This window comes from Triturus cristatus, chromosome 6 (genome assembly GCF_964204655.1).
Source record: "Triturus cristatus chromosome 6, aTriCri1.1, whole genome shotgun sequence".
NCBI classification, from domain to species: domain Eukaryota; kingdom Metazoa; phylum Chordata; class Amphibia; order Caudata; family Salamandridae; genus Triturus; species Triturus cristatus.
The window spans coordinates 1,931,147,471-1,931,159,976 of NC_140589.1; the positions used below are offsets into that span (position 1 = coordinate 1,931,147,471).

General features: G+C 44.7%; 2 protein-coding genes across 15 annotated transcripts in view; both read left to right on the top strand.

Moving 5' to 3' along the window:
* Positions 1–12,506, top strand: part of LOC146822518 (uncharacterized) — a 266,233-nt gene that overhangs the window by 159,397 nt on the left and 94,330 nt on the right. The window lies entirely within an intron of this gene.
* LOC146822519 (uncharacterized) overlaps positions 1–12,506 on the top strand; it is a 237,470-nt gene that overhangs the window by 72,937 nt on the left and 152,027 nt on the right. For 7 of the 14 annotated variants that reach the window (XM_085613642.1, XM_085613636.1, XM_085613647.1 and 4 more), the window contains one exon: positions 7,921–8,016. The exons of the other annotated variants lie outside the window; for them this stretch is intronic. In XM_085613642.1, the coding sequence (XP_085469768.1) occupies positions 7,921–8,016 (96 nt within the window). The remainder of the gene's footprint in view (positions 1–7,920; positions 8,017–12,506) is intronic. 14 annotated transcript variants of the gene reach the window in all.

The following is a 12,506-nucleotide window of genomic DNA, read 5'->3' on the forward strand; positions in this document are numbered from 1 at the left end:
GGTCCCTGTGGGCTACTGCCTGTCCCGGCAGGATAGAATGGGTCGTGTGGGAGGAGGCTTAGCGATTTTGTACAAAGACAGCTTCTATTGCCATACCCTACCTCTATCAGACCCCAAGGATAACTTTCAAGCCTTGTATTTCTCTTTAAAAGGTGTTCATGAGACCACTTTTAATGGGATTCTGATTTATCGTCCCCCTGGTCCTAGAGGGGACTTTGGACAACAGCTGCTTCATATTTTAGAACCCTATTTTGGCCATGAAAATTTAACTGTTCTGGGAGACCTAAACTATCACCTAGAGTTGTTGGAGGCCACTGATACTCTTTCCCTGCTGGATGTTATGTCAGCCTGTGGACTGACTCAACTGGTCAGAGGTGCTACCCATCGAGCGGGTCATACGCTAGATGGGATTTTTTCGAATGATGGGAGGTTGGTGGTAAAGGACCCCTTCTTCCTCTCATGGTCCGATCATCTGGGCGTCCCGTTTGAGGTGTCTTGCTCGACCGTCGACGGGTACGAAAAAGTTCTGAGCAAAATGGAACTACGTAGGGATTTTAAGAAAATCACTGATAGTTCCTTTGCTCCTTGGGCTTCTAGCCTGTCCATTCCTCATGAGGAGAATGTCCAGGTGGCGGTCGCGCAATTTGAAAAGGCTGTCACTGAGGCGCTGGATGAGTTGGCTCCTATCCGGTCGCGTTACTCAGCGAGAAAAAAGCCTTCTGCCCCTTGGTTTTCTGAGCATTTAAGATCTCTCAGACAGGAAGTTAGGAGATGGGAGCGGCTATGGCATACTAGCTGGGATCGGGTGGACAAGGAGGCCCACAAAATCCTGATGAGGAAATATAAGATGGAAGTGATAAGGGCTAAACAGGAATATTTCACGGCCCTTACCTCCTCACTCTCCTCCCCTAAGGAGCTTTTCAGGATAGTGGACTCTCTTATGTCCTTTCAAACCCCGGACCCTGTTACTGCTTCGCAGCAGCTCTGTAACAGCATAGCTGTCTTTTTCCAGACGAAGATCTCTGACATTTATTCCGCTTTAGAGCTGCAGAGGACTTTAACAACTGAGCCCCTTGTACTTGGGGATGTGGCTCCTGTTCCCATTGCTTTTACTGAGAATTCCTCTCTGGGACGCTTGGAGTCCTTCCCTCCCCTTTCCTTGCAGGATTTAGAGATCCTCCTGAATAATACCAAGTCAGGCTCACCACTGGATACCTGTCCTCTTAAGATCCTTAAGCAATGCAGGGAAACCCTCTTGCCCCCTCTCGTTGACATCATGAATAGGGCCATGAGGGATGGTATTTTCCCCCTTCAATGGAAAAGGGCGGTAGTGAAGCCTTTACTCAAGAAACCATCTCTTGATCCTGGGGTCCTAAAGAACTTTCGCCCCATTTCACTGCTCCCTGCCCCTGCGAAGATGTTAGAAACTCATCTGAATAAACATCTCGCAGCTTTTGTAGAAAGTTCAGGCTGCCTTGATTATTCCCAGCATGGTTTCAGGAGGGAACATAGCACCGAGTCGGCCCTCACCATAGTGCTGGATAATATCCGCACACGTGTGGACGGGGGTCAGACCACCCTCCTGATCCTGCTGGACCTCACGGCAGCCTTTGATACCCTCTCTACCTCAGTTTTATCATCTCGTCTGAGGGAGATTGGGGTTGAGGGAGCAGCCCTGTGTCTATTGACCTCTTTCCTCGACCAAAGAGAGCAAAGAGTGAAGTTGGGGGAGTTCCTATCTCCATCCATGTCTGTGCAATGTCGGGTCCCTCAGGGGTTGGCATTAAGTCCGACCCTTTTTAACATATACGTGACCCCCCTTGCCAGACTAATTAGATCTTTTGGGATGGAGGTAGTTTCCTATGCAGATGACACACAGATCCTCGTCTCTCTCTCCCAGTCAGTTAGTTCGAGTGCCTCCAATTTTAGATCTTGTATGGAGGCAGTAGGCCAATGGATGATTCACAATTCATTGAAACTGAATGGGGAGAAGACGGAGGTGATGGTGTTTGGAGGAAAGGAAGAGGTATGGTCATCCGATTGGTGGCCGGACTCATTGGGAGCGTGTCCTGTTCCCGCCTCGTCGGCCAAGAACCTAGGAGTTTTGATCGACTCCACCCTCAACATGTGTCAACAAGTTAATAGAACTGTCTCTACCTGTTGGGGCATTATACACATACTGAGGAAAATTAGGCACTATCTCTCGCAGCAGGCAAGGAAACAAGTTGCTGTTTCTCTCATCGGCTCCCGGCTGGACTATTGCAATGCGCTATATGCGGGACTGAATAGAAGTCTTCTGCAGCGCCTGCAAATGGCCCAGAACGCAGCAGCTAGGTTTGTCCTTGATTTGCCCAGGCGTGCCTCGGCTACCTCTGCCAGAAAATTGTTACACTGGCTTCCTATGGAGGACCGGATACTGTTTAAGACCATGTGCATGACCTATAGGGCTTTAGCTAATGGTAGCTCCTCCGGAGTTGGATCTATTTTATCTCTCTATAGCCCCTCCAGGAACTTGCGCTCCTCCAACAGACTTCTCTTATTAGTCCCCCGTATCCGGAAAACTAAATGGGGGGGCAAAGCCTTCTCCATTCTGGCACCTAAGTGGTGGAATGATCTCCCACTGGAACTTAGGTCCCTTCCCACTCTACAGCTATTTAGAAATGCTTTGAAAACCCGTCTTTTTGCGAGGTCATACCTGTAGCTGTGTTCTGCCTTCTGATTTTGATTTGTTTTGTAGGCGCCTTGATGCCTTCGGGTTTTAGTTGAGCAATATAAATTTTATTTCATTCATTCATCTCAAGATATGGGGCAAGTACTCATGGAAGGGAACTGGCACAAAATCCTAAGCAAGTTCTGATTAATACAAATTGACAACACTCCTAGAGCATATTCTACACTGAAACGCATTGGTCCTATGTTCACAGGGACCCATTGGTCCTATGTTCACAGGGACGCATTGGTCCTATGTTCACAGGGACGCAGACGGCATTCTCCCGTTGCAGGAAACTGGGGTGGGACTTCTTGCATATGGTATGGGGGTGCCCAGTCCTTCTCTCTTCCTGGGACCCAGTGATGAACTACATTAATACTGCCACGGGCCGCAGTATCACCAGGGCCCCAGCGACCTGTCTATTGGGCTTGTTTCGCACTTTTGTAAATCTCCCAAGGGACCTATGCTGTAGGGATGGGGAGTAAGGAGGGGGGGCTAAGGGGGCTGCTTGTGAGGGAGCATCACCCAACATTAAGGTGCTGAAAGGACTCTGGAGGGCTGAGCACGCACAAGCATTAGACCTGATTCTGAGGGACTGCCTAAATATCGATGGGGGCGGTTAATCCAACTATGGTAGGACATGTCTACCAAAGAGGACTGACCCAAAGCACTCATAGAGGTGCAGACGCATGTTCTACGACACCCAACACGATGTGATACTCTGCCTTCATGTAGCAGAATAGTCCAATACCTGGCCCTGCGTCACTCTCAACGGAGGCTTTGCAATCATTATCTCCATTGGCTGTGGCATCACCCCCTAGGGAAGCTAAGCTGGTTATGCCCCTTTTTCTCTCATGGCGAATGCTCTTCACTGCATACACCACTTCCCCTTGTTTCCACATCTCAATTCTCCTGCGCACGGCCTTTTCTGGATTAGATGCATATATCTGAGCTGCATGGGGGAATTGTAACATTGGTATCTGTGTATGAACCTTATGATTTATGACTGCCTTTTCTGGATTAGATGCATATATCTGAGTTGCATGGGGGTGTTGTAACATTGGTATCTATGGATGAACTTTATGATTTATGACAGCCTTTTCTGGATTAGATGCATATATCTGAGTTGCATGGGGGTGTTGTAACATTGGTATCTATGGATGGACCTTATGATTTATGACGGCCTTTTCTGGATTAGAAGCATATATCTGAGCTGCATGGGGGTGTTGTAACATTGGTATCTGTGTATGAACCTTATGACTTATGACAGCCTTTTCTGGATTAGATGCATATATCTGAGTTGCTTAGGGGTGTTGTAACATTGGTATCTGTATGAACCTTATGATTTATGACTGCCTTTCCTGGATTAGATGCATATATCAGAGTTGCATGGGGGTTTTGTAACATTGGTATCTATGGATGGACCTTATGATTTATGACAGCCTTTTCTGGATTAGATGCATATATCTGAGCTGCTTGGGGGTTTTGTAACATTGGTATCTATGGATGGACTTTATGATTTATGACAGCCTTTTCTGAATTCGATGCATTTATCTGAGCTGCATGGGGGTTTTGTAACATTGGTATCTATGGATGGATCCGCCTTTTCTGGATTCGATGCATATATCTGAGCTGCATGAGGGTGTTTTAACATTGATATCTATGGATGAACCTTATGATTTATGACTGCCTTTTCTGGATTCGATGCATATATCTGAGCTGCATGGGGGTGTTGTAACATTGGTATCTGTGTATGAACCTTATGATTTATGACTGCCTTTTCTGGATTAGATGCATATATCTGAGCTGCATGGGGGTGTTGTAACATTGGTATCTATGGATGGACCTTATATTTTATGACAGCCTTTTCTGGATTAGATGTATATATCTAGCTGCATGGGGGTTTTGTAACATTGGTATCTGTGGATGGACCTTATGATTTATGAGAGCCTTGTCTGGATTAGATGCATATATCTGAGCTGCATGAGGGTGTTGTAACATTGGTATCTATGGATGAACCTTATGATTTATGACGGCCTTTTCTGGATTCGATGCATATATCTGAGCTGCATGGGGGTGTTGTAACATTGGTATCTATGTATGAACCTTATGCTTTATGACAGCCTTTTCTGGATTCGATGCATATATCTGAGCTGCATGGGGGTGTTGTAACATTGGTATCTATGTATGAACCTTATGATTTATGACGGCCTTTTCTGAATTCGATGCATATATCTGAGCTGCATGGGGGTGTTGTAACATTGGTATCTATGGATGAACCTTATGATTTCTGACAGCCTTTCCTGGATTAGATGCATATATCTGAGCTGCATGGGGGTGTTGTAACATTGGTGTCTGTGTATGAACCTTATGATTTATGACGGCCGTTTCTGGATTAGATGCAAATATCCGAGCTCCATGGGGGTGTTGTAACATTGGTATCTGTGTATGAACCTTATGATTTATGACGGCCTTTTCTGGATTAGATGTATATATCTAGCTGCATGGGGGTTTTGTAACATTGGTATCTATGGATGGACCTTATGATTTATGACAGCCTTGTCTGGATTAGATGCATATATCTGAGCTGCATGGGGGTGTTGTAACATTGGTATCTATGTATGAACCTTATGACTTATGATGGCCTTTTCTGGATTATATGCATATATCTGAGCTGCATGGGGGTGTTGTAACATTGGTATCTATGGATGAACCTTATGACTGCCTTGATCTGTTTTGCCTTGTTGTCAACAAATAGTTTTTTAAAAAACGAATTCCAAGTTTACCGTTAATAAAAGTCTACAAGTTTCCTTGTTGCTTACCTCTCTGACGGAATCATACTTTTTGGTCAGTAAAATTAAATTCTGGATCCATTAGTCTCTACATCTTTTATTAATCCCTTCTTGTAATGTAATCAATACCACAGAGGTAAGCAAATTCCTTTCCATATTATTCCTGCATTCCATTTTTTTCAAATAACAAGTTAATTCTCATATGTTTAATGTAGACAAGTTTCAGCCCTCCTTTACACTTGTTTGTTATAGCTGACCCACTCCTGCCAATGTTTATTCTTCCAGGAGGTGTCCTTAAAACTGCATACCCATTGCGCCTGTCTCTACTTGGAAGCGTCTTAAACCCGGCTCTACTCTTAACGCCTCGAGGCTTACCACCATTGGCAGATTCAAGGCCTCTTTCAAACAGCAGAGCTCCCCCTTACTGGAATCCAGTGTACATCGCAAAACTCATGCTTTACTCCTATCAATCAAAATGAACGAATGGCTCTACAGAGGTCCACCATACACAATTACACAATTTCAGACTTCAAATCGTACTGCTTCTTCCACTTAAAACTACCAAACAATGGTGACCCCCTCCCCAACTATCTATATCGTAACACAACTAAAAGTCTGCTTCGGCCAATATGCTAATGAAACTGTTCCCATTCTCTTGTCTCATATATCATAATTTGTTCTTCCCTAGTGTTAAAACTCGCAGTTTTCTAGATGCTGTTTCCGTAATGTATGTATTTGATTCAGAAGTGCGTGCGCCTGCTCTAAAAGCACATAATCATCTGCATATAACAACACACGTGAGAGTTCATCTAAAACTTTTGGGGGGGTGCTCAGTTCTTCCAGGAAATCTGCAAGAAAAACATGAAAATGGTGGCACTTGTTTTACACAGTTTCTACCTTAATATTTTACCTGTCAAGGCCTCACTTTATTCTCATACCCTCTTGTCCAAGTGTTCTTATGCAGGGCTGCCAGCATTTGATTCATTGCATGAAACATGTATTTGAATCAGTTTTGACCACAAAGTTCTCTGATCAACCCTGTTGAGTGCAGCATGGAAGTCCTCGAAGCAGAGAAATACATTGCATGTTAACTCCTTCTTTGTTACCACACTCCACAATGCAAACATCTGCTGTGATGTACTTTACCATTCCTTAAAATAGACTGGTTGAACGGGTAAGACATAACTCCTCCAAGGAGGAATCAAGTGATGAAATGAATGACTATGACCAAGGGTTTGAGGGATCTCCCTTTTTCCAAAGTAGCTTCCAAGAGGGAGGTATTCCCCAGTTTTGTTTATAAGTGCAAAAACAGAATGAAAGATGTTACCCAAAAATTCCCTTCTTGTAATAACACTGGATTTGAGATTCAGTCATGATCCGGTCCTGTTGCCTTCTTCACTTTTAAACCATTAGTTACTTCTTCATACTTATAATTAGATGTTTTATCTGCTCAGACCTACTGTAGTAATTATACACACAGGGCACCTCCTTAATCTTCCTTCAGATATTCCCTCCAAATTTGCTCCATGATGACACTCTGCTCTTTCGTCACCAGCATCACGAGCCCCATTGGTACCAACTCTGCAACACATTTTTACATTTCTCCTTTCAAGCGCACATTCCGTTCTTAGCTGCACAACCATAAGAATGTCTAACATTTAATTCTATCCCTAATTACATATTTCTGATCATTAAGTCTAAACCACTGCCCCTCCTCTTTTTACAAACTGAGGTAATTTCTTCCACTTTGTCAGACCGCAGGCAGCCCTCCCTTGTTCTTCTACAGAGTATCACCAACATCTCACAAAAAGACAACCCCATTTGATCTAAATAAAAAGATAAGGGTGTGTCCTCTATAATTCAGTAAATCACAATTTCCAACTAAACAATCGTATGCCTTCTCTGAACTTTTTTATCCTTATAAAAATGTTTCTCCTCGATATTTAGTTCCCATTTATAGTATCAAAAACTTCTAATCAATGTCTTATTTCCTCACCAGAAGCCCAGAGAGATTTGTCAGCACCCATTGTAGGCGGCAATAATCAATATAAGGGAACAGTGCCCTGAATCAACAGCGATGTAAGCTATTGGTGCATCCAGCCGGTCACTAATAAATGTCTTGCACACTGGTTAGTGTCCATTTACTGCACATTGCCCTGATCTAGCTGGCCACAGGCTTGAAATCTTTCTCATCTGCCTCTTGGACGTAGGTGATACTCTGCTGGCTGAACTCCTCTCTATCAATGCTCAGTGTTTCTCCCTCTCTGGCCTGGTGCTCTCTGCCATGTGGTGTTTGTGATGCTTGACAGTACTTTACTAATTAAACAACCCTTTGTCCTGGGCCTCAACATCTGCCAGAGCATCGTAGTGTTTGTGTCACCCTCTCTTAAGCCACTGCTGCTCTTTTTTATTTTTCAGAGTCAGACTTCAGACTGGTCCTGGCAACATCTGAAAACACTAGAGTTCCGGGAAGGACGTTCCTATTCCATTGGCTGTTCTTCCAAGAAAGAGCGCGTGAGTGTCCTTTCCAGGGATTCTTCTGATTTCTCAATAACTTTCCTTGTAAATCGCTTATATGTTGAAATAGGGCAGATACTAGTATTTTGTTTTCTCCTTTCCGCTTGAATGGAGCCTTGATTTTCAAAGTTCTTGTTCCCATTATTGTTTGGGATCGTGAACCAGGAGGTGTTATCCTACCCTCAGATGTCACTCCTTCCACCCTCCTCGCCTTGATTTTCAAAGTTCTTGTTCCCATTATTGTTTGGGATCGTGAACCAAGAGGTGTTATCCTACCCTCAGATGTTACTCCTTCCACCCTCCTCGCCTTGATTTTCAAAGTTCTTGTTTCCATTACTGTTTGGGATCGTGAACCAGGAGGTGTTATCCTACCCTCAGATGTTACTCCTTCCACCATCCTCGCCTTGATTTTCAAAGTTCTTGTTTCCATTACTGTTTAGGATCGTGAACCAGGAGGTGTTATCCTATCCTCAGATGTTACTCCTTCCACCCTCCTCGCCTTGATTTTCAAAGTTCTTGTTTCCATTACTGTTTGGGATCGTGAACCAGGAGGTGTTATCCTACCCTCAGATGTTACTCCTTCCACCCTCCTCGCCTTGATTTTCAAAGTTCTTGTTCCCATTATTGTTTGGGATCGTGAACCAGGAGGTGTTATCCTACCCTCAGATGTTACTCCTTCCACCCTCCTCGCCTTGATTTTCAAAGTTCTTGTTCCCATTATTGTTTGGGATAGTGAACCAGGAGGTGTTATCCTACCCTCAGATGTTACTCCTTCCACCCTCCTCGCCTTGATTTTCAAAGTTCTTGTTCCCATTATTGTTTGGGATCGTGAACCAGGAGGTGTTATCCTACCCTCAGATGTTACTCCTTCCACCCTCCTCGCCTTGATTTTCAAAGTTCTTGTTTCCATTATTGTTTGGGATCGTGAACCAGGAGGTGTTATCCTACCCTCAGATGTTACTCCTTCCACCCTCCTCGCCTTGATTTTCAAAGTTCTTGTTCCCATTATTGTTTGGGATAGTGAACCAGGAGGTGTTATCCTACCCTCAGATGTTACTCCTTCCACCCTCCTCGCCTTGATTTTCAAAGTTCTTGTTCCCATATTTGTTTGGGATAGTGAACCAGGAGGAGTTATCCTACCCTCAGATGTCACTCCCTCCACCCTCCTCGCCTTGATTTTCAAAGTTCTTGTTCCCATTATTGTTTGGGATAGTGAACCAGGAGGTGTTATCCTACCCTCAGATGTTACTCCTTCCACCCTCCTCGCCTTGATTTTCAAAGTTCTTGTTCCCATTATTGTTTGGGATCGTGAACCAGGAGGTGTTATCCTACCCTCAGATGTCACTCCTTCCACCCTCCTCGCCTTGATTTTCAAAGTTCTTGTTCCCATTATTGTTTGGGATCGTGAACCAAGAGGTGTTATCCTACCCTCAGATGTTACTCCTTCCACCCTCCTCGCCTTGATTTTCAAAGTTCTTGTTTCCATTACTGTTTGGGATCGTGAACCAGGAGGTGTTATCCTACCCTCAGATGTTACTCCTTCCACCCTCCTCGCCTTGATTTTCAAAGTTCTTGTTTCCATTATTGTTTGGGATCGTGAACCAGGAGGTGTTATCCTACCCTCAGATGTTACTCCTTCCACCATCCTCGCCTTGATTTTCAAAGTTCTTGTTTCCATTACTGTTTAGGATCGTGAACCAGGAGGTGTTATCCTATCCTCAGATGTTACTCCTTCCACCCTCCTCGCCTTGATTTTCAAAGTTCTTGTTTCCATTACTGTTTGGGATCGTGAACCAGGAGGTGTTATCCTACCCTCAGATGTTACTCCTTCCACCCTCCTCGCCTTGATTTTCAAAGTTCTTGTTCCCATTATTGTTTGGGATCGTGAACCAGGAGGTGTTATCCTACCCTCAGATGTTACTCCTTCCACCCTCCTCGCCTTGATTTTCAAAGTTCTTGTTCCCATTATTGTTTGGGATAGTGAACCAGGAGGTGTTATCCTACCCTCAGATGTTACTCCTTCCACCCTCCTCGCCTTGATTTTCAAAGTTCTTGTTCCCATTATTGTTTGGGATCGTGAACCAGGAGGTGTTATCCTACCCTCAGATGTTACTCCTTCCACCCTCCTCGCCTTGATTTTCAAAGTTCTTGTTTCCATTATTGTTTGGGATCGTGAACCAGGAGGTGTTATCCTACCCTCAGATGTTACTCCTTCCACCCTCCTCGCCTTGATTTTCAAAGTTCTTGTTCCCATTATTGTTTGGGATAGTGAACCAGGAGGTGTTATCCTACCCTCAGATGTTACTCCTTCCACCCTCCTCGCCTTGATTTTCAAAGTTCTTGTTCCCATATTTGTTTGGGATAGTGAACCAGGAGGAGTTATCCTACCCTCAGATGTCACTCCCTCCACCCTCCTCGCCTTGATTTTCAAAGTTCTTGTTCCCATTATTGTTTGGGATAGTGAACCAGGAGGTGTTATCCTACCCTCAGATGTTACTCCTTCCACCCTCCTCGCCTTGATTTTCAAAGTTCTTGTTTCCATTATTGTTTGGGATCGTGAACCAGGAGGTGTTCTCCTACCCTCCGAGGTCGCTCCTTCCACCCTCCTCGCCTTGATTTTCAAAGTTCTTGTTCCCATTATTGTTTGGGATAGTGAACCAGGAGGTGTTATCCTACCCTCAGATGTTACTCCTTCCACCCTCCTCGCCTTGATTTTCAAAGTTCCTGTTTCCATTACTGTTTGGGATCGTGAACCAGGAGGTGTTATCCTACCCTCAGATGTTACTCCTTCCACCCTCCTCGCCTTGATTTTCAAAGTTCTTGTTCCCATTATTGTTTGGGATAGTGAACCAGGAGGTGTTATCCTACCCTCAGATGTTACTCCTTCCACCCTCCTCGCCTTGATTTTCAAAGTTCTTGTTTCCATTATTGTTTGGGATCGTGAACCAGGAGGTGTTATCCTACCCTCAGATGTTACTCCTTCCACCCTCCTCGCCTTGATTTTCAAAGTTCTTGTTCCCATTTTTGTTTGGGATCGTGAACCAGGAGGTGTTCTCCTACCCTCCGAGGTCGCTCCTTCCACACTCCTCGCCTTGATTTTCAAAGTTCTTGTTCCCATTTTTGTTTGGGATAGTGAACCAGGAGGAGTTATCCTACCCTCAGATGTCACTCCTTCCACCCTCCTCGCCTTGATTTTCAAAGTTCTTGTTCCCATTTTTGTTTGGGATAGTGAACCAGGAGGAGTTATCCTACCCTCAGATGTCGCTCCCTCCACCCTCCTCGCCTTGATTTTCAAAGTTCTTGTTCCCATTATTGTTTGGGATAGTGAACCAGGAGGTGTTATCCTACCCTCAGATGTTACTCCTTCCACCCTCCTCGCCTTGATTTTCAAAGTTCTTGTTTCCATTATTGTTTGGGATCGTGAACCAGGAGGTGTTCTCCTACCCTCCGAGGTCGCTCCTTCCACCCTCCTCGCCTTGATTTTCAAAGTTCTTGTTCCCATTATTGTTTGGGATAGTGAACCAGGAGGTGTTATCCTACCCTCAGATGTTACTCCTTCCACCCTCCTCGCCTTGATTTTCAAAGTTCTTGTTTCCATTACTGTTTGGGATCGTGAACCAGGAGGTGTTATCCTACCCTCAGATGTTACTCCTTCCACCCTCCTCGCCTTGATTTTCAAAGTTCTTGTTCCCATTATTGTTTGGGATAGTGAACCAGGAGGTGTTATCCTACCCTCAGATGTTACTCCTTCCACCCTCCTCGCCTTGATTTTCAAAGTTCTTGTTCCCATTTTTGTTTGGGATCGTGAACCAGGAGGTGTTCTCCTTCCCTCCGAGGTCGCTCCTTCCACCCTCCTCGCCTTGATTTTCAAAGTTCTTGTTCCCATTTTTGTTTGGGATAGTGAACCAGGAGGAGTTATCCTACCCTCAGATGTCACTCCCTCCACCCTCCTCGCCTTGATTTTCAAAGTTCTTGTTCCCATTATTGTTTGGGATAGTGAACCAGGAGGTGTTATCCTACCCTCAGATGTTACTCCTTCCACCCTCCTCGCCTTGATTTTCAAAGTTCTTGTTTCCATTATTGTTTGGGATCGTGAACCAGGAGGTGTTCTCCTACCCTCCGAGGTCGCTCCTTCCACCCTCCTCGCCTTGATTTTCAAAGTTATTGTTCCCATTATTGTTTGAGATAGTGAACCAGGAGGTGTTATCCTACCCTCAGATGTTACTCCTTCCACCCTCCTCGCCTTGATTTTCAAAGTTCCTGTTTCCATTACTGTTTGGGATCGTGAACCAGGAGGTGTTATCCTACCCTCAGATGTTACTCCTTCCACCCTCCTCGCCTTGATTTTCAAAGTTCTTGTTCCCATTATTGTTTGGGATAGTGAACCAGGAGGTGTTATCCTACCCTCAGATGTTACTCCTTCCACCCTCCTCGCCTTGATTTTCAAAGTTCTTGTTTCCATTATTGTTTGGGATCGTGAAGCAGGA